The following is a 26,624-nucleotide window of genomic DNA, read 5'->3' as shown; positions in this document are numbered from 1 at the left end:
CATGACAGCTTGTTGTCAAATGAAAGGCACTCTCCCAGAGCACAAATACTGAGGAACTCAGAACCCTATTGTCCTCCACAGGACCTGAGCAGACTCTTCTCCTCCTGCCTCCAGGGCACAGGTCATGGGCTGGATAGTGAGTGGAGAGGTTGGACATAGAGGGGTCAGTGTTGTAGTAGAAAGAGCCCAGGCTGTAAGATTCAGAAAAAACTAGGTTTAAATTCAGGCACCAGGACTCCAAGACTGGGTGTTTCAGGAAGAATCATAATCTCTGTAAGCCTCCATTCGCCACAGACAGGGTGGCCATGAGGGTTCGTGGTCACAGAGCAGGCGCTCAAATCTTGTTTTGTTTCCAGGCCCACAACTGCAGCGTTTCTGAGCATGGATATGACTGTCACAGCCTGGGAGACCAATCTCACAACAACCCATGGAAATGATCAGGCCTTTTTTCAACATTATACAGACTTCATAATCCTGGATGTACTGACTGTAATCGTGGCCCTGGTGGGGCTGGCAGGGAACTCGGTGGTGCTCTGGTTGCTGGGCTTCCGCATGCACAGGAATGCCTTCTCTGTCTACATCCTCAACCTGGCGGGGGCCGACTTCCTCTTCCTCTGCTACCAATTTATACATAGTCTAGTTTTACTTTTTGACTTCGGTTTTGTCATTGGAATAATTAGCCAATTTCTCTCGCCTGTGTCAATCTTTGCCTACATGTCAGGCCTGAGTTTTCTCAGCGCCATCAGCACGGAGCGCTGCCTGTCTGTCTTGTGGCCCATCTGGTACCGCTGCCGCCGCCCTACTCACATGTCCTCTATCATGTGTGCCCTGCTCTGGGCCCTGTCCCTGCTGCTGAGCATGCTGGAAGGGAACTACTGTAGCTTCCAGAGTTTGAATGTGTATCATGTTTGGTGTCCAGTATTGGATTTCATTACTGTGGCGTGGCTGATTTTGTTATTTGTGCTTCTCTCTGGATCCAGCCTGGCTCTGATGACCAGACTGCTGTGTGGCTCTCAACGGGTGCCACCCACCAGGCTCTACATGACTGTCATGCTCACAGTACTGGTCTTTCTCCTCTGTGGCCTACCCTTTGGCATCCTGGTGTTCCTCATAGTCTGGTTTCCAAACGAATCTCATGCCTTCTTTCACTTTTCCATGACTGTATTACTTCTGTCCTGTGTCAACAGCTGTGCCAACCCCATCATTTACTTCTTCGTTGGCTCCTTCAGGCAGCGATGGCGGAAGCAGAGACACACTCTGAGGCTGGTTCTCCAGAGGGCTCTGCAGGATACTCCTGAGGTGGATGAACCTGGAGAAAGCCTTCCTGGAGAAGCCCTGGAAATGTCGGGAAACAGTCTGGGGCAGTGATGAAGAGCCTCTGTCCTGATCTGTCTGAAGTAACTTTGAGACTCACGGCTGCCCTGCCAGGCTTGGAAATATCTAGTCTTCTCTCAGCCTCAGCCTCAGACTGCTTCAGTGATTGTTTTTTATCTGGTCTTTCATGTTTTTCTCAGAGAAAGCATTAGTCCTAACATTATACCATTCCATCGTTCTTGACATTACGAATAAATATCTCATGTGATCTGAATTTCTTTATTGAATGCTTTTTCTTTGGAATTTTCATTGCAACAAAAAGAATCCCTATCCAAATCAGACAAGTCCAGGTCTGAAGTCCTGGTTCTACAGCTCTCCTCTCCAGCCTCAGTTAATTCATTGTAAAATGCTGTGAAATTATCTACTCATAGGATCACAGTGGGGAATAAATTAGAAAACAAATGAAAAAGACTCCCAGAGGTGCCAAATATGACAAATATTTCATAAACATCAACAGTTAATACATGTGAAGCCTCTAATATATTATTGACTTATGAAGTAATATTTAATAAGTTAAAACAAAAGAATTCCTGTACTAAAGCATAGATAGTCATTCAAAAACTAGAGGCCAAATACACAAAATTTGTGCATGGTGTGTGTGTGTGTGTGTGTGTGTGTCCCTCAGCCCAGCCTGCACCCTCTCCAAATGGGACTCCTTGATGAATGTCCTACTACCCCTAAGGCCTGATGGGACCTAAAGAAGCAGTGGAGCATCCCTCTCACAATCCAGGACTGCTGGCTCCCAACCGCTCACCTGCCTGCCTGCCTGCTTGATTGTCCGTAACTACTTCTGCCTGCCAGTCTGATAACCCTTTCACCACTGCCCTACCAGCATGATAAATGCCTAACTGCTCCCCTGCTCGCCTTATTGCCCCTAACTGTCCCCCCATGCAGGCCTGATTGCCCACAACTGCTCTTCTCTGCTGCCCTGGACACTTCTTGGGCATCATGAAGTGTAAAGAGAATGATAACTTGCCATAATGCAGGGAGGGCTGTGGCTATACTGGTGGTCAGCACTATGACTCAAAAAATGGCCCACAGCCAGGGGCTCTCCCCTTAGGTAGTGTAACACCACCATGGCAAACTCACAGCCTGGCAGCAGAGAGGCAGGGAGTTGAACCTCAATCACCCTCCTCCTGCCCTCAATGAACTGCCAGTATCACTTTTCCTAAGAGCAATAAGAGCATGAGGGAAAGGGAATCCAGTGGTGAGGCAAAGAGAAGTGTCCTCCCAGGGGGCAGAAGTAGGTAGTGAAGATGAAAATGAAATTTGACATCAAATGAAGAGAACCCATTTTTCTTATAGCCTCTTCCTAGTTGCTTTTCTTTTGTACCTTTTCACTCAACCTGTGATTAGATCAAATTGTTATTACATCTCATTTATTTGATCTATTAACAACCCCTATTTGATGTCACATCTGAGAAATAATATATCTCATCATAAATTCCTTGAAGATGAAATGTACATTGTTTTAGAAGTGGGTTGTATACAAATATTTTTAATAATTTCAATTGGCAATTTTGGTAACCCTCGAAGGAAATGCAAGAGAGGTTACTAGCACTTGATTGGTGATTTCAAGGCACAGACACCTTTGCTTTTTCAAATCACTGCTCCCCAGCACTAGAGAGGTGACTTCATTCTCATGCAGGGCTCCCAGACTCATCAACATTCCATCCAGAGGAGGAGAGGGGAAGGAAAAGAACAACATAATTGGTTATATCACTTGTGCTCACCTCCCATTGACTACCACCTGGTCACATGTTGCCATCAAATGGGATTGGAAACTGGGATTAAAATCCATATTCTGGTCTAAAAATGTCAGAACTATTACGTGAGAGAAGGAATTTGGTATTTAGAGCAGCTAGTATTTTCTACACGCCTGCAGTTCTCTCATGTTCTGAGCTTACATGAAGATTTTGCTCAGGTGCTCACCCCAAAATGAGGCAAAGAACAGTGCTGAAGCTTCAGGCTGGGCTCCAGGAGACCAGGGCTGGCATTGGAACTGCTGTTCACCCTGTGATATCAGGGAAACTGTTGTCTCTTTTGGCCTCAGCTTCTTCCTGTGTTGAAGATGATATTATAAAAGATGGTGTCTAAGGGACATGTGCTCAATGCCAAAGATACAATAGTGAACTACAACAACAAAGAAAAAACACAAAGCCCAGACAGATCTAGTCATCATTACTGAGTTTTGAGTTTAAAAAGGGAGACAAGCCCTAGCAGGTTTAACTCGGTGCTTTGAGTGGCAGCCCACAGACGGAAGGATAGCGGGTTTGATTCTCCTGGGTGAGTCAGCCCAGGCTGAACCTGGCAAGAATTGACTGATTGGGTCTGTCCAGTGGCAAGAAGTTCCTGGAAAGTCTGGTTTGTTCTCAGCAGGATTCCACCCACTTCTTCTTCCACACTGGATAAGCTTCGCTTCTTTGTTATTTGTGGTGGGCATTTTCTCTGTTTTCCGTGTCCTGCATGGAAAACAACAGGTTCCTGAGTGGAGGAGCTGGGGATTAAGAAATTAGAGAAAGAAAGAAGAGACATGGAGGCAGAAATAGATTCATCAAGCTGGGCGCTAGGTGGGTGCCACCTCTCTGATGGAGAGGCAGTCACACCCACCACAGAAAACACAGCACATTTATTGATTTCCAAAGGGGAAATTTAAGGTCAAAAGGAGTTTCCGGTGTGCCCCAATCCTATTCATCAAGATCTGGATAAGTTCCTCATTTTTTGCTACAAGATTTAGCATATCAAGATCTGGGTAATCAAGGTCCTATTTGTTCCTCATTCCAAGCTCATGGACAAAGATAAGAAATCAGTACTGATAACAGGATTCTGCCAGTGCCCTCAAACTCAGCTGATAAGAATTAAAAGAATGTCCATGTGCCTTCTCAGGTGGCTCTCTACAGTTATTTACCAAACTTGCCTATTCCAGTTTAATAAACACACAAATGAGTTGCCATTTTAGATTTGTCCCTAAGAGTTACTTGCTTCCTGCCCCCCCACCCCCCACATTTACCGGAAAAAACAGCCTGGTAGTGGGGCTGCAGGGCAGGGGACAGGGGAAGACTCTGACACAGACCTGTGGGTCCATATTCAGGTTCTTCCACTTGTGCACGTGAGAAGTGGAACATGTCATTCAACCTCCTGGTGCTCATCTTCTCCTATATGCCAGATGGGAGTAAGCATAGCTCTCCCTCATAGGACTATTAGAATTAAAACAGGTAATACCATGTAAGCACTCATCAGCTGCTCCTGTTCATCTATGTGTGAGTTGGTTTGTGAATCTCACCTAAATTCTGCAAGAGCTTCCCTCTTTTCATCCAAAGCCCTTTGTAAAATAGAACTAAGTACTTCATACCTGCACCATCACCAGGAGAATTCTCTTACACAATGCTTTGATCTGCAAGAAAATCTCTACTCCAAATCACACATAGGGACAATTCTGGACTTTCCTATTACATGTATCATAGGAAAACCAGTTAATAATGCCCCTTCTGTATTTCTGTCTCAACTATCTCTATTCATACCCTTGACCACCTCTGTCTCTCTCCTTCCCAAAATAGCTTCATTCTCCTCTACAATAAAGAGAAATTTCATTCAGTCTTGAATCCTCTCCCACTTGGATAAGAGATGTCTACTGGCATAAAAATATTCTTTCAAACACACAAGAGCGTTTCACAGAATGAATGCTTAGAAATGGAATTTTGTTTTTGTTACATATGTGTTTTTTGGTGGTGGAGTTAAAAGTGCTGACTTCGGCCAAAACAAGTTTGGCTCAGTGGATAGAGCATCGGTCTGTGGGCTGAAAGGTCCCAGGTTTGATTCCGGTCAAGGGCATGTACATTGGTTGTGGGCACATTCCCGGTAGGGGGTGTGCAGGAGGCAGCTGGTCAATGATTCTCTCTCATCGATGTTTCTAGCTCTCTATCCCTCTCCCTTTCTCTCCCTTTCTCTCTGTGGCAAATCAATAAATATATTTTTTAAAATAATAAATAAATAAAAATAATAAAATAAAAGTGCTGACTTCTGTCTTACATTTAAAATTCTTAATTTAAAAAAATTTTAATTATATTTAATCCAAACTTTCTTCATTCCTTGAACTCCTCATTCATTCATTCATTCATTCATTCATTCATACATTCATTCATTTGAGAATCTAAGTTTTATTGACAGCCCCATTGTGTTCCACACAAACTTGGGTCCTGGAGACTCAACAATGGAAAGAGTAATCACTGTCTATCCTCATAAAATTGACACACTGGGACATTTCTAATGCAAGAGCTTTGGGTGTCCTCACTCTGTCCTAACAAGGAGTCTCGTTGCCTTCATGGGCCTAAGTCATAACCTCCTTTCTCCCTAGTGAGTAGACCACTTTCTGTCACTGAGATTGCAGGGTCAGTGGTCATAGAGCAGGTGCTCAAGTCTTGTTTTATTTCAAGGCCCAAAACTGCAGCATTTCTGAGCATGAATATGACTGTCACAGCCTGGGAGGCCGAGTTCACAACAATCAATAGAAGTGATGAGGCCTTTTATCAATATAATACAGAGAACATAATCATGCAAGTACTGATATCCATCGTGGCCCTGGTGGGGCTGGCAGGGAACGCGGTGGTGCTCTGGCTCCTGGGCTTCCGCATGCACAGGAATGCTTTCTCAGTCTACATTCTCAACCTGGCGGGGACCGACTTCCTCTTCCTCTGCTGCCAGACTATATATTTTTTAGATTCAATTTGCAACTTAGATTTTGTCCCCAATGAAGTCTACATATTTTTCACTGCTGTAGCAGTGTTTGCCTACATCTCAGGCCTGAGCTTTCTCACTGCCATCAGCACAGAGCGCTGCCTGTCTGTCCTGTGGCCCATCTGATACAGCTGCTGCCACCCCAGGCAGCTATCAGCTGTCATGTGTGCCCTGCTGTGGTCCCTATCCCTACTACTGAGCATGCTGAATAGAAATATCTGTTTCCTTCTGTTGCATCTTATAAGCTTTTCCGTGTGTCAGTTATTTGATTTCATCACTGTGGCGTGGCTGATTTTGTTATTTGTGCTTCTCTCTGGGTCCAGCCTGGCACTGATGATCTAACTGTTGTGTGGCCCCCACAGGGTACCGCTAACCAGGCTCTGTGTGGCCATTGTGCTCACAGTTCTGGATTTCCTCCTTTGCGGCCTGCCCATGGCATCTACTGCTTCCTCTTATTCTGGCTTCCATGTGACTTTAATGTCCTTCATCTTTCCATGGAGGTATTACTTCTGTCCTGTGTCAAGAGCTGTGCCAACCCCATCATTTACTTCTTTGTTGGCTCCTTCAGGCAGCGATGCCGTATAAGAGACACATCCTGAGGCTGGTTATCCAGAGGGCTCTGCACAACACTCCTGAGGTGGATGAACCTGGAAAAAGCCTTCCTGGGGAAATCATTAAACTTACATAAAAACAAAACAAAAACTCCTAACATGTTTGGTTCAGGGGCAATCCACTTTTCCAGTGCTGCTGGCCCTCACTGGGCAAAGCCTCCTCCCAGGCTCTGACCAGGCCAAATGTTCTAGTCCCCAGGGCTGCCAGACTCAGCCACAGAGGCCCAGGTTATCCTGACCACAGCCATGCCCCCCTGACTTGGGTCGCTGCAAGGCAGGGGAGAACCAGTAATTCCATGGGTATGGAAGGCCTCCACTGCTCTCCAAGTGGACAGGAACTCCTTCCCAGGCCACAATGTCCAGTCTCCATCTGGCTCTCCTTCAAACATTACTCTAGACAGGACACCCCTCAAGACCACCAGTCAGAGTGCCCGTCTGACCGCTCCACAGGCCCTGAGCTATCCTGAATGGCTCTCACCCACATACTCTCATGAAAGGAACTCCTGAAGAATGTGCTTTGAGGAATGGAAGACTTGAGATGTGAAATGTGAAGGTGAGCAAAATATTGGATATTATGAGAATACATTTGAACAAACACTATTGAAAACAATATCTGTTTAATGTCTTTGGGGAAAAACAAAGTCAAGATCCAGTCCAAGAGGCCAGTAGGCTGGGAGAATGTAAACAGAGGTTGAGTTTCCTAAGGTCTTGGAGTTTGATGTTCAGGAGGAGAGCAAACTTCTGGGGTGAGCTGTATGGTTTGCCCACTGCACCGAACAATGGCAGAGGAGGGGAAGGGGCCGACATACCATCCGCTGGTTAACATTGTGTCCAGGTGCAGGGCTCTGACTACTGGGAAGGAAGGGGCACATTTTTCTTCACACAAAGGCAAGGTCAGGACTGCTCAGCTCAGAAAGAAGACCTTCTCCTAATCTGTGTTAGTGTGCTAGAAGTGGACACTTTTACAAGGTGCAACTACACATTTCTTTAAATTTTACACTAATGTGTTAAGGAGCTAAGGCAATGGACTGGAAAATAGAGAGTGTAAAACTTCCACATAAGTTGAGGTAATAAACATGCTTGGTAAAGCCCAAGATGGACTGGGCAGCACAGGACTTCAACGCAGCTCCCACTCTTTTATGAAATCTTCCAAAAATAGGAAAATCAGAGACCTGTTTCTAGTGAGATAAAGGTGTTCATACCCGCTGACTAAACTGGCAGGATGTGGCTGCATCTCCACACCCTGTGGGTCTGTGTAAAGAGCCTTATGTGAGCAGCTTCCCGTTTTAGGAAGAGTTTTGCTTGGAAAGGCCAATCCCATAAGAAAAGCTTTTCCTCATTGCCCAAAACACATGGTATTGGGCAAACGAATATATGATCATCTGAAGGTGAAAATATCTCAGTGGAGATTCTTTTTCCTAAATGAGTGTATACTTTTAGAATATGATTTTGCCAGGCTTTACTGAAATATACTTCTCATATAACATTATTTAAGTTTCAAGTGTATAACAAAATGATTCATTATTTGTGTATGTTGTAAAATAATCATTGCACTATGCCTAGTTAACATCCATTGCCACACATAGACACTTTTTTTTTTCTCTTGTGATGAGAAACTTTATGATTTACTTTCTTGGCCACTTCCCAATATACAAAACAGTATTATAATCTAAGAGAGGTTGGATGCACGAAATTTGAGCACAGGGAGAGTGGCAGTGGTGTCCCTCAGACCAGCCTCCACCTCTTCCGTCTGGGACTCCTCGGAGGATGTCCAACTGGTGGTTTAGGCCCGATTCCTGTAGAATCAGTCCTAAACCAGCAGTTGGATGTCCTACTCACAATCCAAACTGCTGGCTCCCAGCCACTAGCCTGCCTGCCTGCCAAATTGTCCCTAACTGCTTCTGCCTGCCAGCCTGATCACCCCCTAACAACTCCCCTGCCAGCTTGATCCACATCTAACTTCTCCCCTGCTGACCCGATTGCCCCAAATTTCCCTTCCCTGCTGGCCGGCTGACCCCTAAGTGTCCTCCCCTGATGACCACATTACCCCTAACTGCCCTCCATTGCCAACCTGGTGACCCCTAACTGCACTCCCCTGCTGGCAGGTTCCCCCCAACTTTCCTAACCTGCACCATTGGTTCCCCTAACTGCCCTCCCCTGCAGGCCTAGTACTCCCCACCTGCCCTCCCTGCAGGCCTAATTGCTCACAACTGCCCTCTCCACCTGGTTATCTGTGGCAGCCATCCTGTGTCCACATGGGGGCAGCCAACTTTGACCACATGGGGGAAGATATCTGGTGAGTTGGAATGATAGGCAATTTTCATATTATCTCCTAATTATATAGGATACTCTTGTGTCCTCTAAAATAAACTAATGTACATACATTACTCCTGGGAATAAATGGAAACAGATCAAATGAGCTCCATTATGCATGGCACTAAATGACAAGGAAACTAACTTTAGCTATGGAAGCTCATATTGACTATTGGGTGGGTTTCCTGCACACTCCCACAGTGGGCAGTGTCAGGGTCCAGTTTAAATATTTGTTACAGGAGGAGGACCAGTTAGGGTAAGAGGGGGAGAGGAAGAGATAAGACTGGATTCAGGGAAAATGTGAAGCATCTCATGAGGCCCTTGTCTCACATCTCCAGAATCTCAGTTGCCAGTGTCGCTTGTGCAGGAAGTCACAGGGGCCGCCCAGCATCTTGATTAGTCTCTCTTGGTCATCAGGTTCCACTCCTGCTCCTGCAGAAATCTCCTATCCGGGGTAGGAGAGCATTCTCTGGTGTTCAGCACTCCCTGTGAAGCTCCTCTTTTTCTACTCACCACCTTCAACCAGAAGATGGTGCTCAGGTGAGAGTCAGCTCATTACTATCTCCTCTAAAAGGCAATTTTGTTTTCTCCCTCTTAGTCCACATGGTCCTGAGTGCATCTTGGTGTGTAGCGTGCAAGGAGCCATGAGCATGCATGAAGAAGATTCCAGAGTCTAGAAGCTCCCTCAGGGAAGCTTTGGGTGCTGGTAGCTTAGGCTGTGAGAACCCAGGTCCTATGTGCTTCAGATACATGGTTTTCAAACCTGAATTGATGTTAGTAACCTCAGATTTCACACATTGCCTTGCTATTCTATGAGTTTGTTTGTTATATGTAGGTACCTTTCCTGTACCAGCCAAAAACACAAGGCTACAAACAAATAGGTCAATTGAAGAGAACTGAAAAAAGAATGTGTAGAAAGGATGAACAAGTTGAGATACCTAAAGATTAGTCATAATTTGGAGCTATTGCCCATAGATATCATGATGTGTAAAAGGTTAGTTAAATTTCCAGAACTCAGGGAGGACTGTGGCTGATTGGTGGTCACTATGACCCAAAAAAGGGCCCACAGCCAGGGACTATCCCCTTAGGTAGAGTAACATCACCATGGCAAACTCATACCCTGACAACAGAGAGGCAGGGAGTTAACCCTCCTCCTGGCCTACAATCAGCTGTCAGTGTCACTTTTCCTGAAAGAAATCAGGAGCCCAGTGGTGAGGCAAAGACATGTGTCCTCCCAGGATGCAGCAGAAGATAGAGATGTTGAAAAATGAAATTTGACATCAAATAAAGAGAATGCATTTTTCTTCATTGGTTCTTTTTCCAAGGACCTTTTCTCTCTCTCACTGATTAGATTAACTTGTTCTTACATCTTATTTATTTGAAATGTTGGCATCCCCCTCTTGAGTATCACATCTTAGAAATAATATCTCTCATCATAACTGCCTTGAGGATTAAATGTACATTATTTTTCAGGGTGGTGGTTGACAAATATTTTTAAGATTTTAAATTTATGATCTCTGGAATCTCCATTTGCCACAGACAGGATGGCCATGAGGGTCAGTAGTCATAGAGCTGGTGCTCAAGTCTTGTTTTGTTTCCAGGCCCACAACTGCAGTGTTTCTGAGCATGGATATGACTGTCACAGCCTGGGAGAACAATCTCACAACAACCAATAGAAGTGATCAGGCCTCTCATCAACATTATACAGAGAAAATCATCCTGGATGTACTGATAGTCATCGTGGCCCTGGTGGGGCTGGCAGGGAACGCGGTGGTGCTCTGGCTGCTGGACTTCCGCATGCGCAGGAACACCTTCTCTATCTACATCCTCAACCTGGCAGGGGCCGACTTCCTCTTCCTCTGCTGCCTTGTTGTATATATTTTAGATTCAATTTTCAACTTAGATTTTGTCATTGAAGTAATTAGAAGATTTCTCACCCTTGTGGGGATGTTTGCCTATATCTCAGGCCTGAGCATTCTCAGCGCCATCAGCACGGAGCGCTGCATGTCTGTCCTGTGGCCCATTTGGTACCGCTGCCGCCGCCCCACTCACATGTCCGCTATCATGTGTGCCCTGCTATGGGTCCTGTCCCTGCTGCTGAGCATGCTGGAAGGGAAATATTGTGGCTACCTGAATCGGCGTGTGAATCGTGTTTGGTGTCCAGTGTTGAATATCATCTTTGTGACATGGCTGATTTTGTTATTTTTGCTGCTCACTGGGTCCAGCCTGGCCCTGATGACCAGACTATTGTGTGGCTCCCAACGCATGCCGCCCACCAGGCTCTACATGACTGTGGTGCTCACGGTACTGGTCTTCCTCCTCTGTGGCCTGCCCATTGGCATTCAGGGTTTCCTCATATCCTGGGTTCTAAATAAAAATATTGCCCCTCTCAATATTTCCAAGACTGTATTACTTCTATCCTGTGTCAATAGCTGTGCCAACCCCATCATTTACTTCTTTGTTGGCTCCTTCAGGCAGCAATGGCAGAAGCAGAGACACACTCTGAGGCTGATTCTCCAGAGGGCTCTGCAGGACACTCCTGAAGTGGATGAACCTGGAGAAAGCCTTCCTGGGGAAACCCTGGAAATGTCGGGAACCAGTCTGGGGCAGTGATGAAGAGCCTCTGTCCTGTTCTGTCTGAAATAACTTTGAGTTTCACTGCTGCCCTGCCAGGGTTGGAAACTATTTAGTCTTCTCTCAGCCTCAGCCCTGAAATGCTTCAATGATTCCCCAGTCTCTTCAAATAGGTTGTGTTAAATATAGCTGTTCTAGTTTTTCTCAGAGAAAGCATTAATCCCAACATTATACCTCTCCATTGTCTTTGATATTATCAATAAACTTCTCATGTGATCTGAATTTCTTTATTGAATGCTTTTTGTTTACAATCTTCATTGCAACAGAAAGAATTCCTGTCCGAATCAGACAAGTCCAGGTCGAAGTTCTAGTTCTGCAGCTCTCCTCTTCAAGCCTCAGTTCATTCATCTGCAAAATGTACTTGAAATCATCTGGCCATACCCTGTTTCCCTGAAAATAAGACAGAGTCTTATATTAATTTTTTCTCCCAATGTTGCACTAGGTCTTATTTTCAAGGGATGTTTTATCTTTCCATGTGCTAGGTCTTATTTTCGGAGGATGTCTTATTTTCGGGGAAACACGGTAGGGTCATAGTGGGCAATAATTAAGAAAATTGATTATAAGGACTCATCCAGGTGCCTAATATTACTAAATTTTTCATAAACATTAGCTGTTATTATTCATGAAGGCTTTAAGATATTATTGGCTTAGAGGTGATATATAATAAGTAAAAGAATCCTTGTCCAAATACATAAACTAATGTTCAGAGCTTTCTACCTGATAAAGTAGAAAAAGAAAATTCTTTATTTTGCTATCAGACTATATGCCCTTTAGGTTCATGTTTACTGCTGTGTATGGGGGCATTCTATAGTTAAAAAGCTTGAATAAATGAGTGAGCCTACTTCTAATCTCATTGGGTTCTCTAGGTTTAGGGAAAATATCCTTAGAGAGACTCTCTACCTGCATGAGAACAGTTCAGGAAATTGGGCTTGTGAAAGCCCTCCAATGGCATTTCTCTAGACTCTAGAGCATGGTGACAAGTTGGCTTTGGTTTGTAGTAAAGAAAACCATGGCCTTTACCTTTGAGAAATGATGAATGGTTATAGCTCTCACCTAGACAAGTATAGAGTCTAGCACTATGTCCCACCAATTCCAGTGTGACCATTAAAAACTGAGGGTCAATTTTAAAATAGAAATTATCTTGGAAAACAATTATTAGTAGCATGCAGACAGTACTTTTGGTATACTCTAAGCCTCAAGATTTTGTACAGATTATTCTGGCTGTGGGTTGTAGTCAGTTTCATGATCAGTCCTAGGAGTTGAAAACATCTGATCCTGCCCTGGTCATGTCATTGTATTGGTAGTAACTTATGTTCCTTACAGAATTCTGGACTATACTCTGACACTACTTACTCATTCCTCAGAGAACTCAGGCAGACGTAGAGGGTCCACTATAACAATGTCTCAACACACAGGGCTGTCTGTTCTTCACAGACAGTTATGATCTCCACTTACTACATATTTCTCAGGGAGAGAAATTCACAAATGAATGCTGAGTCCTATGGAGACACTTCAGATAGCTGCGAAAATTATACTAACTAGTTTTCAATTTTTTGAACCAAATATATTCATCAGAACTAGGTTGCCCGACGCTTGATCCAATGCTCTTTCCAGTTCATCACTTTACTGATTCTGTGTCCTACATGCACCCCCTTCATTTATAGATGCTGTACTAGGCTTCGCTGTAGGGAAGGGGTTCCTCAGCTGGATGAAGGGGTGGTGGAAGAAGGTAGGAAGATTATGAATGTAGTCTGTGCACCAGACCCAGCTCTTTGATGTGAGGCCACCAACTTACACTGAGGGTGCTTATGAGATTCAGCCCTGTGAATCTTATGATCCTTTCAAATGTACAGCTTTGAGGAACCCTGTAGGAAAATTTCACCACATTTTTTCAACCTAAGACTGTCAGGTTTCAACAGGGCAACTGGTTATTTTTATGTCAGGGGCATTCCTCTTTGTGTTGGCTGCAAGAAAAAGTAGGGCTTCTGGATGCTCAAGCCCAGACGTTGCAGCTACAATGAACACACATGGCCCCAATCTTCCTCTATGGAACACTTACAACATTGTTCCAGGATGTCTGGTTTGTATGACTCCCTCTTCCACCACATTATGAGGTCGTAAGAAACAGATAGCATGCCTTTGAAACCCAGTGATGGTCTTGGCCTACAATGTAAGAGACACTAAGCAAGAATTTTTTTCAAGCAGCTGCTGCCTGATAATTATGATGTTTACTTCAAAAGATTGGATTTTTTTTTAAAGGAAAAAGAAAAGAATGGCTCTGTCACAGGTCTCACTGAATTTCCTGCAGGCATCTCCCACTCAAGTTAATAGAAAGTGTTCTCTGGAATCTGTCAATAGGAGGAAGGCTCTTACTTTTTCATTGCAGGTCTCATCTCTGCTTCCAGGGAGAAGAATGGAAGGAAGGGAAGTGTCTGCTCATGAGCTGCCTCCTTTCCACAGCCAGTGATGGCTTTTCCTGCGACTTCATCTTGGGTGGGTCATGCAGGACATCCAGGAATTTCCTTCAGGAAGAGAGGAAGGATATGAAAGTCCCTCATGGCACTATTTGGGAGCTGTCATCCACAATTATTTGTTTATGCATTACTTCAACAAGCATCATGAAAACATATGGAACCAACTATATTTCTATATTTCTATGTAGAGCAAAAACTCTTTCTAAAATATTTTCTCAGTACACTGTGTAACCAACCCTTTCCATTCCATCTAGAAAAGGTACTGATTTACATCCAATAAATGCTGAGCCCTCAAGGTTACTCACTGATTCCCTAGTGCACATGAACCTCAGAGCCCAGAGTTATCTGCTTCACAAGAAGCAACAGGGTCTGTTTCCATTACTGCTTATGCCATTGAACATACTTACCTCATTTGTCAAAATACAATGTAAATCAATAAAAAATTATTATGGAAAAAGAATTATACTTCCAATTAAAAGTAATATAAGCCTTCAATAAAGAGAAGTCTCAGAAATATTGTTATTGAAATGGGCATAAATCTCACAACTATTCTAGATAGGAAACATTTAGTAGTATGAGAAATGTCCTCATGCAGAATGAAATACATATGATTTGATGATCTCCACTTACTACATATAAAGAGAAAATCATAGGCAAGACTTGATGGATGTGCTTTCTGCAAGAAAGACACAGTACAATTCTATTTCCTGACCCACACTTCAAGGAAATTCCTTCCCTCTCTTTCATTTTTGGTGAATGAATTCAAGGTAATAATATAATATGTATATTACAAATATATCCTTCTTCTTAATTGCCCTTTAACAGATCTTTACAGTGAACTTATCCACATGTAGTCTTGAATATACCCAGCATTCAATTTATAGCAAATTCCCTCAGTCATTCTCCTGTTATTTCTATAAATAATAACTGAGCATCTGCTATGCTCCACCCCCTGTGCCAGGCCCTAGAGATTCAAAGACAGCATCCCCTCCAGCTGTAGAAGGAAGCAGTCTAGTGCAGCACAGACTGTCCTACTATATGGCACATGCCATCATAGGGTTATGTTTGAGGGGCAGAGGAGACATCATCTAAAAATTCTAAGTTGTCTTGCCTCCATCAGGAAGACCCAAATAGCCAGCCCAGGACATTCATAACAGTATAGATCTCCTGTTAGACAACATCCTAAACAAATTCTTTACCAATTATGAAATAGCTAGAGTCGCTAAGCCAAATCTAACAGCCCTTAGTATACACTCTGGCATCCACCAGTACACAATTCATGAAGACATTTTTCAAGGAGAGTGCCTGCAGGTGCTTAGGTCACAGGCCTTGCTCTACTACCTATTGTCGATCCCGTTGGTCCAGCAGCGGAAGCCCTGTCTCCACCCAGCCCACTTTAGCAGCAAGAGATCCTGGAATATGCAGAAATGCAGAACCTGTGTGTGCTAGATTTGGAGCACTGGACCTGGAGTTTAGGAACCTAGATTTTCATGATGACTCCCTCAGAAACTTGGGTCACAAGCTAAGTCTAGGCAATCCAAGAAATAGTGAGATTATGAGGTTGCCTCAGTCTGAATCACATGCCATTTCTGCTCAGGTATCAGTTTTCAAATAAGAAGGTAGGCTTTGACTTTACCAAAGATGTGGACTGGAAATTACTTCTGTTGCAAGTCAGGATGGAAGTAAATGACACAGAGACCAAACAAAACAAAACCATGCCTGTTTGGAAGAGTAGATGGAGTGTTCATCCACAGGCTGAAAGGTCCCAGGTTTCATTCTGGTCAAGAGCACATACCTTCACTGCAGGTTAGGCTGCCTGCAGAAATAGATGTTTCTCTCTCTCTCTCTCTCTCTCTCTCTCTCTCTCTCTCTCTCTCTCTCTCTCTTTCTCTCTCTCTTTCTCCCTCATCCTTTGCTCTCTATGAAAATATTATGTAAAAATATCCTCAATTGAGGATTAAAAATAAATAAATGAAAATAAAAAACATTAAACGTTCATAAAAACAAAACAAAACCACTAGCCTGTTTGGCTCAGTGGCAATCCACTTTTCCAGTGCTGCTGGCCCTCACTGGGCAAAGCCTCCTCCCAGGCTCTGACAAGGTCAGATGTTCTAGTCCCCAGGGCTGCCAGACTCAGCCACAGAGTTCCAGGTTTTCCTGACCACAGCCTTGCCCCCTTGACTCAGGTTGATGCAAGGCAGGGTAGAATCAGTCATTCCACAGGGTATGGAAGGCAGGCCTCCACTGCTCTCCATGTGGACAGGACCTCCTTCCTAGATCACACTGTCCAGTCTCCATCTGGTTCTCCTTCAAACATTCCTCTAGACAGGGCACCCCTCAGGACCACCAGTCAGAGTGCCTGTCTGATAGCTCCACAGCCCTAAGCTGTCCTGCATGGCTCCCACCCACATACTCTCTAAAAGGAACTCGTGAAGAATGTGCTTTGAGGAATGAAAGACATGAGATGTGAAATGTGAAGGTGAGCAAAACATTGAATATTATGGGAATACATTTGAACAAACACTATTCAAAATAATATCTGTTTAATGTCTTTGGGGAGAAACTGAGTCAAAATCCAGTCCAAGAGCCCCGTAGCCTGGGAGGATGGAAAAAGAGGTTCAGTTTCCTAAGGTCTTAGTGTTTGGTGTTCATGAGGAGGGCAGACTTCTGGGGTGAGCTGTATGGTTTGCGCACTGCACCAAACAAAGGCAGAGGAGGAGAAGGGGCCGACATATAATCCTCTGGTTAACCTTGTGTCCAGGTGCAGGGCTCTGACTACAGGGAAGGAAGGGGCACATTTTTCTTCACACAAAGGCAAGGTCAGGGCTGCTCAGCTCAGAAAGAAGACCTTCTCCTAATCTGTGTTAGTGTGCTAAAAGTGGACACTTTAAAAGGTGCAACTACTAATTTCTTTAAATTTTACACTAATGTATTAAGGAGCTAAGGCAATGGACTAGAAATTGACAGAGAGTGTAAAACTTCCAGATAAGTTGAGGTAATAAATATGCTCTGTAAAGCCCCTGATTGACTGGGCAGCACAGGACTTCCTACGCAGCTGCCACTCTTTTATGAAAAATCTTCCAAAAATAGGAAGATCAGATACCTGTTTCTAATGAGATAAAGGTGTTCATACTTGCTGACTAAACTGGCAGGGTGTGGCTGCATCTCCACACCCTGTGGGTCTGTGTAAAGAGCCTCATGGCAGAAGCTTCCCTTTTCAGGCAGAGTTTCGCTTGGAACAGCCAATCCCTTAAGAATGGCCCTTTCTTCGCAGCCTGAAACACATGGTATTGGGCTAACGAATATATGATCATCTGAGGGTGAAAATATCTCAGTGGAGATACTCTTTCCTCTATGTGTGTGTACTTTTGGAATATGATTTTGCCAAGCTTTACTGAAATATACTTCTCATATAACATTATATTAGTTTCAAATGTTTAACAAAATGATTCATTATTTGTGTATGTTGTAAAATAATCATTGCACTATGCCTAGTTAACATCCATTGCCACACATAGACACTTAGTTTTTCTCTTGTGATGAGAAACTTTAAGATTTACTTACTTGGCCACTTCCCAATATATGAAACAGTATTATAATTTAATAGAGGTTGGGTGCGGGAAATTTGAGCACAGGGAGAGGGGCAGTGGTGTCCCTCAGTCCAGCCTCCACCTCTTCCTTCTGGGACTCCTCGGAGGATGTCCAACTGGTGGTTTAGGCCTGATCCCTATAGAATCAATCCTAAACCAGCAGTTGGATGTCCTACTCACAATCCAAACTGCTCACTCCCAACCACTAGCCTGTCTGCCTGCAAAATTGCCCCCAAACTGCTTCTGCCTGCCAGCCTGATCACCCCCTATCAACTCCCCTCCCAGCTTGATCCACGCCTAATTGCTCCCCTGCTGACCTGATCGCCCCTAACTTCTCTTCCCTGCTGGCCGGGTGACCCATAACTGTCCTCCCCTGCTGGCCAGGTGACCCCTAACTGCCCTCCATTGCCAACCCGGTGACCCCTAACTGCACTCCCCTGCTGGCCTGGTTCCCCCCAACTTTCCTACCTTGCAGGACTGTTTCCCCTAACTGCCCTCCAATGCAGGACTAGTACCCACCACCTGCCCTCCCTGCAGGCCTAATTGCTCACAACTGCCCTCTCCTACTGGCCATCTGTGGCAGCCATCCTGTGTCCGCATGGGGGCAGCCAACATTGACCACATGGGGGAAGCTATCTGGTGTGTTGGAATGATAGGCAATTTACATATTATCTCTTTATTATATAGGATACTCTTGTGTCCTCTAAAATAAACTAATGTGCATACCTTACTTTTGGGAATAAATGGAAACAGATTGAATGAGCTCCATCATGTTTGGCACTGAATGCCAAGGAAACTCACTTTAGCTATGGAAGCTCATATTGCCGATTCGATGGGCTTCCTGCACACCACCACAGTGGATAGTGACAGGCTCCAGTTTAAACATTTGTCACAGGAGGAGGACCAGATAGGGTAAGATGGGGAGCGAAAGAGATAAGATATTGGACTCAATTCAAATATGAAGCAACTCATGAGGCTCTTTTCTCACATCTACAGAATCACACTTGCTCGGGCCCCTTGTGCAGGAAGTCACAGGGGCCGCTCAGCATCTTGATAAGCCTCTCTTGGTCATCAGGTTCCACTCCTGCTCCTGCAGACACCTCCTATCTGGGGGTAGGAGAGCATTCTCTGGTGTTCAGCACTCCATCGGAAGCTCCTCTTTTTCCACTCACCACCTTCAACCAGAAGATGGTGCTCAGGTAAGAGTCAGCTCATTACTATCTCCTCTAAAAGGCAATTTTGTTTTCTCCCTCTTAGTCCACATGGTCCTGAGTGCATCTTGGTGTGTAGCGTGCAAGGAGCCATGAGCATGCATGAAGAAGATTCCAGAGTCAAGAAGCTCCCTCAGGGAAGCTTTGGGTGCTGGTAGCTTAGGCTGTGAGAACCCAGGTCCTATGTGCTTCAGATACATTGTTTTCAAACCTGAATTGATGTTAGTATCCTCAGATTTCACACATTACCTTGCTATTCTATGAGTTTGTGTTATATGTAGGTAACTTTCCTATACCAGCCAAAAACACAAGGCTACAAACAAATAGGGCAATGGAAGAGAACTGAAAAACAGAATGTGTAGAAAGGATGAACAAGTTGAGACACCTAAAGATTAGTCATAATAGAGAGCTATTGACCTTGGGCATCATGAAGTGTAAAAGATTAGTTAAGTTTACAGAGCACAGGGAGGGTTGTGGCTGTAACAGTGGTCTTCACTATGAACCCCCCCCAAAAAAAAAGGCCCACATCCAGGGGCTCTCTCCTTAGGTAGAGTAACACCACCATGGCAAGCTCACAGCCTGACAGCAGAGAGGCAGTGAGTTAACCCTCATCCTGCCCTACAATCAGCTGTCAGTGTCACTTTTCCTGAAAGAAATTAGGAGGCAGAGGGAAAGTGAGCCCAGTGGTGAGGCAAAGAGCTGTGTCCCCCCAGAATATAGCAGAGGATAGAGATACTGAAAAATGAAATTTGACATCAAATAAAGAGAATCCATTTTTCTTCATTGGTCCTTTTTCCAAGGACTTTCTCTCTCTCACTGTGATTAGATTGACTTGTTCTTACATCTTACTTATTTGAAATGGTGGCACCCCTCCTGGGTATCACATCTTAGAAATACTATTTCTCATCATAACTGCCTTAAAGATGGAACGTACGTTATTTTTCAGGGTGATGGTAGACAAATATTTTTAAGAATTTCAATTTTTGATCTCTGGAATCTCCATTCGCCACAGACAGGGTGGCCATGAGGGTCAGTGGTCATAGAGCAGGTGCTCAAGTCTTGTTTTCTTTCCAGGCCCACAACTGCAGCATTTCTGAGCATGAATATGACTGTCACAGCCTGGGAGACCAATCTCACAACAACCCATGGAAGTGATCCAGACTTTTATCAACATTTTACAAAGGACAAAATCTTGCAAATACTGGCACTCATTGTGGCCTTGGTGGGGCTGGCAGGGAATGTGGTGGTGCTCTGGCTCCTGGGCTTCCGCATGCGCAGGAACGCCTTCTCTGTCTACATCCTCAACCTGGCGGGGGCCGACTTCCTCTACCTCTGCTGCTATATTATATATTTGTTAGTTTCAATTTTCAACTTCTATTTTGCCATGGAAGTAATTAGCAGATTTGTCTCAATTGTGGCAATGTTTGCCTACGTCTCAGGCTTGAGTATTCTCAGCGCCATCAGTACGGAGCGCTGCTTGTCTGTCTTGTGGCCCATCTGGTACCGCTGCCGCTGCCCCAGACACCTGTCCCCTGCCCTGTGTGCCCTGCTCTGGGCCCTGTCCCTGCTGCTGAGCATGCTGGAAGGGTACTACTGTGGCTTCCTGAATTGGGGAGTGAATCATGCTTGGTGTCAAGTGTTGGATTTCATCACTGTGGCATGGCTGGTTTTGTTATTTGTGCTTCTCTCTGGATCCAGCCTGGCCCTGATGTCCAGACTGTTGTGTGACTCCCAACGGGTGCTGCCCACCAGGCTCTACATGACCATCATGATCACAGTACTGGTCTTCCTCCTCTGTGGCCTGCCCTTTGGCTTCCAATGGATCATCCTAATTTGGTTATCAAATGAATATCTTGCCCTCTTTCCTCTTTTCAATACTGTAGGACTCTGTCCTGTGTCAACAGCTGTGCCAACCCCATCATTTACTTCTTAGTTGGCTCCTTCAGGCAGCGATGGGGAAGCAGAGACACACCCTGAGGCTGGTTCTCCAGAGGGCTTTGCACAACACTCCTGAGGTGGATGAACCTGTAAAAAGCCTTCCTGGGGAAACCATTAAACTTTCATAAAAACAAAACAAAAACCCCTAGCCTGTTTGGCTTAGTGGCAATCCACTTTTCCAGTGCTGCTGGCCCTCACTGGGCAAAGCCTCCTCCCAGGCTCTGACCAGGCCAAATGTTCTAGTCCCCTGGGCTGCCAGACTCAGCCACAGAGGCCCAGGTTTTCCTGCCCACAGCCTTGCCCCCTAGACTCGGGTCGCTGCAAGGCAGGGGAGAATCAGTCATTCCACAGGGTATGGAAGGCAGGCCTCCACTGCTCTCCAGGAGGACAGGACCTCCTTCCCAGGCCACACTGTGCAGTCTCCATCCGGCTTTTCTTCAAACATTCCTCTAGACAGGACACCCCTCAGAACCACCAGTCAGAGTGCCTATCTGACAGCTCCACAGCCCTAAGCTGTCCTGCATGGCTCCCACCCACATACTCTCTAAAAGGAACTCGTGAAGAATGTGCTTTGAGGAATGAAAGACATGAGATGTGAAATGTAAAGGTGAGCAAAAACATTGGATATTATAGGAATACATTTGAACAAACACTCTTGAAAACAATACCTGTTTAATGTCTTTTGGAAGAAACGGAGTCAAAATCCAGTTCTAGAGCCCAGGAGGCTGGGAGGATGGAAACAGAGGTTGAGTTTCCTAATTCTTGGTGTTTGGTGTTCACGAGGAGGGCAGATTTCTGGTTTGAGCTGTATGGTTTGCCCACTGCACCAAACAAAGGCAGAGGAGGGGAAGGGGCTGACATACAATCCTCTGGTTAACCTTGTGTTCAGATGCAGGGCTCTGACTACTGGGAAGGAAGGGGCACATTTTTCTTCACACAAAGGCAAGGTCAGGGCTGCTCAGCTCAGAAAGAAGAGCTTCGCCAGGACCGGTTTTGCTCAATGGATAAACCTTCGGCTTGGGGACTGAAGGGTCCCGGGTTTGATTCCAGTCAAGAGCATGTACCTTGGTTGCGGGCATATCCCCAGTACGGGGTGTGCAAGAGGCAGCTGATGGATGACTCTCTCTCATTGATGTTTCTAACTCTCTATCTCTCTCCTTTCCTCTCTGTATAAAATCAATAAAATATATTTTAAAAGAAAGAAAGAAAGAAGACCTTCTCCTAATCTGCTTTAGTGTGCTAGAAGTGGACCCTTTTAAAGGTGCAACTACTCATTTCTTTAAATTTTACACTAATGTGTAAAGTAGTTAAGGCAATGGACTGGAAAATAGATAGAGAGTATAAAACTTCCAGATAAGTTGAGAAAATAAACATGCTTTGTAAAGCCCCTGATGGACAGGGCAGCATAGGACTTCCTACCCAGCTCCCACTTTATTATGAAATCTTCCAAAAATAGGAAGATCAGATACCTGTTTCTAATGAGATAAAGGTGTTCATACTTGCTGACTAAACTTCCAGGGTGTGGCTGCATCTCCACACCCTGTGGGTCTGTGTAAAGAGCCTCAGGTGAGCAGCTTCCCTTTTCAGGAAGAGTTTTGCTTGGAAAGGCCAATCCCATAAGAATAGCCCTTTCCTCACGGCCTGAAACACATGGTACTGGTCTAAAAGATAAATGATCATCTGAGGGTGAAAATATCTCAGTGGAGACTATTTTCTCCATGTGTGTGTACTTTTGGAATATGATTTTGCCAGGCTTTACTAAGATATATTTGTCATTATATTAGTTTCCACTGTATAACAAAATGATTTCGTATTTGTGTATGTTGTAAAATAATCAATGCAATATGCCTACCGTAGTTAACATCCATTGCCACACATTGATACTTGTTTGTTTTTATTGTGATGAGAAACTTTAAGATTTACTTACTTGGCCACTTCCCAATATACAAAACAGTATTATAAACTAAGAGAGGTTGGGTGCATGAAATTTGTGCACAGGGAGAGGGGCAGTGGTGTCCCTCAGCCCAGCCTCCACCTCTTCCTTCTGGGAATCCTCAGAGGATGTCCAACTGGTGGTTTAGGCCTGATCTCTGTAGAATCAGGCATAAATGAGCAGTTGGATGTCATTCTCACAATTCAGAATTGCTGACTCCCAACCACTAGCCTGCCTGCCTGCCAAATTGTCCCTAACTGCTTCTGCCTGCCAGCCTCATCACCCCCTACCAACTCCCCTGCCGGCCTGTTCCTAACTGCTCCCCTGCTGACCCCATTGCACTCCCTGCTGCCAGGTGACCCCTAACTGCCCTCCATTGCCAACCTGGTCACCTCTAACTGCTCTCCCCTGCTGGCCTGGTTCCCCCCAACTTTTCGCACCTGCAGGACTGGTTCCCCTAACTGCCTCCCCTGCAGGCCTAGTACCTCCCCAACTGCCCTCCCTACAGGTCTGATTGCTCACAACTGCCCTCTCCTACTGGCCATCTGTGGCAGCCATCCTGTGTCCACACGGGGGAAGCCAACTTTGACCACATGGGAGAAGCTATTTTGTTTATTGGAGTGATAGGCAATTTACATATTATCTCTTTATTATATAGGATATTCTTCTGTCCTCTGAAATAAACTAATGTATATACATTACTCTTGGGAATAAATGGAAACACATCACATGAGCTCAATCATGCAGGGCACTGAATGCCAAGGAAACTCACTTTAGCTAGGGAAGATCATAATCCTATTGGGTAGGCTTCCTGCACATTCCCACAGTGGGCAGTGACAGGCTCCAGTTTAAACATTTGTCACAGCAGGAGGATCAGTTAGGGTAAGATGAGGAGAGGAAGAGATAAGACATTGGACTCAAGGCAAATATGAAGCAACTCGTGTGGCCCTTGTCTCACCTCTCCAGAATCTCACTTGCCAGTGCCCCATGTGCAGGAAGTCACAGGGGCCGCCCAGCATCTTGATAAGCCTCTCTTGGTCATCAGGTTCCATTCCTGCTTCTGCAGACACCTCCTATCCGGCGTAGGAGAGCATTCTCTGGTGTTCAGCACTCCTGGAAAGCTCCTCTTTTTCTACTCACCACCTTCAACCAGAAGATGGTGCTCAGGTAAGAGTCAGCTCAGAACTATCTTCTCTAAAGGCAATTTTGTTTTCTCTCTCTTAGTCCACATGGTCATGAGTGCATTTTAGGGTGTAGCGTACAAGGAGCTATGAGCACTCATGAAGAAGAGTCCAGACACATAAAGCTCCCTAAGGAAACTTTGGGAGCTGGAAGCTTAGGCTGTGAGAACCCAGGTCCTATGTGCTTCAGATACATTGTTTTCAAACCTGAATTGATGTTTGTAACCTCAGATTTCACACATTACCTTCCTATTCTATGAGTTTATTTGTTATATGTAGATACCTTTCCTGTACCAGCCAAAAACACAGGGCTACAAACAAATAGGGCAGTTGAAGAGAATTGAATAAAAACAATGTGTAGAAAGAATGAACAAGATGAGACACCGAAAGATTATTCATAATAGGGAGCTATTGCCCTTGGGCATCCTGAAGTGTAAAAAGTTAGTTTTCAGAATACAGAGAGGGCTGTTACTGTAGTAGTGGTCTTCACTATGACCCCCCCCCAAAAAAAAGGCCCACAGACAGCGGCTCTCTCCTTAGGTAAAGGAACACCACCATGGCAAGCTCACAGCCTGTCAGCAGAGAGGCAGGGAGTTAAACCTCAATCACCCTCTTCCTGCCCTCCAATCAGCTGTCAGTGTCACTTTTCCTGAAAGAAATTGGGAGGTAGAGGGAAAGGGAGCACAGTGGTGAGGCAAAGACATGTGTCCTCCCAGGATGCAGCAGAGGATAGAGATGCTAAAAAATGAAATTTGACATCAAATAAAGAGAATCAATTTTTCTTCATTGGTTCTTTTTCCAAGGACTTTTTCCCTCTCACTGTGATTAGATAAACTTGTTCTTATATCTTATTTATTTGAAATGTTGGCACCCCTCCTAGGTATCACATGTTAGAAATACTATCTCTCATCATAACTAACTTGAGGATGGAATGTATGTTATTTATCAGGGTGCTGGTAGACAAATATTTTTAAGAATTTCTATTTATGATCTCTGCAATCTCCATTCACAAAAACAGGGTGGCCATAAAGGTCAGTAGTAAGAGAGCAGGTGCTCAAGTCTTGTTTTGTTTCAGGCCCACAACTGCAGAATTTTTGGACATGGATATGACTGCCACAGCCTGGGAGAACAATCTCACAACAACCTATGGAAGTGATCAGGAATTCTATCACCATTATACATGGAAAATAATCCTGGAAGTACTGACAGCCATCGTGGCCCTGGTGGGGCCGGCAGGGAACGCGGTGGTGATCTGGCTCCTGGGCTTCCGCATCCGCAGGAACACCTTCTCTGTCTACATCCTCAACCTGGCAGGGGCTGACTTCCTCTTCCTATTCTGCTTTATTATATATCTTTTAGTATCAATTTTCAGCTTATATTTTGTTGAAGAAGTAACTCGCAGATTTCTCCCGCTTGTGGGAACGTTTGCCTACATCTCAGGCATGAGCATTCTCAGTGCCATCAGCACGGAGCGCTGCATGTCTGTCTTGTGGCCCATCTGGTACCGCTGCCGCCGCCCCACTCACATGTCTGCTATCATGTGTGCCCTGCTCTGAGCCCTGTCCCTGCTGCTGAACATTCTGAAACAGTACTACTGTGGCTTCCTGCATTTGAGTGTGTATCCTGTTTGGTGTCCAGAGTTGGATTTCATCACTATGGCGTGGCTGATTTTGTTATTTGTGCTTCTCTCTGGGTCCAGCCTGGCCCTGATGACCAGACTGTGGTGTTGTTCCCAACGCGTGCTGCCCACAGGGCTCTACATGACTGTGGTGCTCACGGTACTGGTCTTCCTCCTCTGTGGCCTGCCCTATGGCATCCACTGGTTCCTCATAATCTGGTTTCCAGATGAATATCTTTACCTCTTTCCTATTCGCATGATTTTAGAACTTCTGTCCTGTGTCAACAGCTGTGCCAACCCCATCATTTACTTCTTCGTTGGCTCCTTCAGGCAGCGATGGTGGAAGCAGAGACACACTCTGAGGCTGGTTCTCCAGAGGGCTCTGCAGGACACTCCTGAGGTGGATGAACCTAGAGAAAGCCTTCCTGAAGAAGTCCCGGAAATTTCGGGAAGCAGTCTGGGGCAGTGATGAAGAGCCTTCGTCCTGATCTGTCTGAAGTAACTTTGAGACTCACTGCTGCCCTGCCAGGCTTGGAAAGTATCTAGTGTCTCATCCTCAGCCTCAGAATGCTTCAGTGATTCCCCAATCTCTTAAAATAGTTTGTTTATTATCTGGTCATTCTAGTTTTTCTCTGAGAAAGCATTAATCCAAACATTATACCTCCCCATTGTTCTTGAAGATTACGAATAAATTTCTCATTCGACCTGAATTTCTTTATTGAATGCTTTTTGTTTACAATCTTCATTGCAACAAAAAGAATCCCTGTCCAAATCAGACAGATCCAGGTCTGAAATCCTGGTTCTACAGCTCTCCTCTCCAAGCTTCATTGTAAAATGCTGTGAAATTTTCTACTCATAGCATCATAGTAGGGAATAAATTAGAAAACAAATGAAAAGAACTCTGCCAGGTATCAAATATGACCACTATTTCATAAACATCAACAATTAATACATGTGAAGCCTCTAATATATTATTGACTTATGAAGCAATATTTAATAAATTCCTGTCCAAA

At 44.8% G+C, this 26,624-nt stretch overlaps 2 protein-coding genes and 3 pseudogenes across 5 annotated transcripts; all 5 read left to right on the top strand.

The window, feature by feature from the left end:
- Nucleotides 1-360: 360 nt before the first annotated feature.
- On the top strand, nucleotides 361-1,368 carry LOC311628336 (mas-related G-protein coupled receptor member X1-like; the record flags this gene model as incomplete). Its single annotated transcript, XM_084895509.1, has 1 exon — nucleotides 361-1,368. Exon 1 carries the CDS (start codon nucleotides 382-384, stop codon nucleotides 1,366-1,368), a length of 987 nt encoding a protein of 328 aa, XP_084751635.1. The 5' UTR covers nucleotides 361-381.
- Nucleotides 1,369-5,832: 4,464 nt separating this feature from the next.
- On the top strand, nucleotides 5,833-6,796 carry LOC311628451 (mas-related G-protein coupled receptor member X2-like; annotated as a pseudogene). The gene has a single exon. The product of its transcript is annotated as a mas-related G-protein coupled receptor member X2-like (transcript).
- A 3,841-nt stretch (nucleotides 6,797-10,637) lies between these two features.
- Nucleotides 10,638-11,645, top strand: LOC311628270 (mas-related G-protein coupled receptor member X2-like; the record flags this gene model as incomplete). Its single annotated transcript, XM_084895352.1, has 1 exon — nucleotides 10,638-11,645. Exon 1 carries the CDS (start codon nucleotides 10,659-10,661, stop codon nucleotides 11,643-11,645), a length of 987 nt encoding a protein of 328 aa, XP_084751478.1. The 5' UTR covers nucleotides 10,638-10,658.
- Nucleotides 11,646-20,019: 8,374 nt separating this feature from the next.
- On the top strand, nucleotides 20,020-21,007 carry LOC311628450 (mas-related G-protein coupled receptor member X2-like; annotated as a pseudogene). Its single transcript has one exon. The product of its transcript is annotated as a mas-related G-protein coupled receptor member X2-like (transcript).
- Nucleotides 21,008-25,072: 4,065 nt separating this feature from the next.
- LOC311628449 (mas-related G-protein coupled receptor member X1-like) lies at nucleotides 25,073-26,080 on the top strand (annotated as a pseudogene). Its single transcript has one exon. The product of its transcript is annotated as a mas-related G-protein coupled receptor member X1-like (transcript).
- Nucleotides 26,081-26,624: the final 544 nt, after the last annotated feature.

The sequence above is a fragment of the Pipistrellus hanaki genome (assembly GCF_964339955.1).
Source record: "Pipistrellus hanaki genome assembly, chromosome: 9".
Classification (NCBI taxonomy): Eukaryota; Metazoa; Chordata; class Mammalia; order Chiroptera; family Vespertilionidae; genus Pipistrellus; species Pipistrellus hanaki.
The sequence above is the reverse complement of the archived record's forward strand: the minus strand, read 5'-3'. Positions and strand labels throughout refer to the sequence as shown.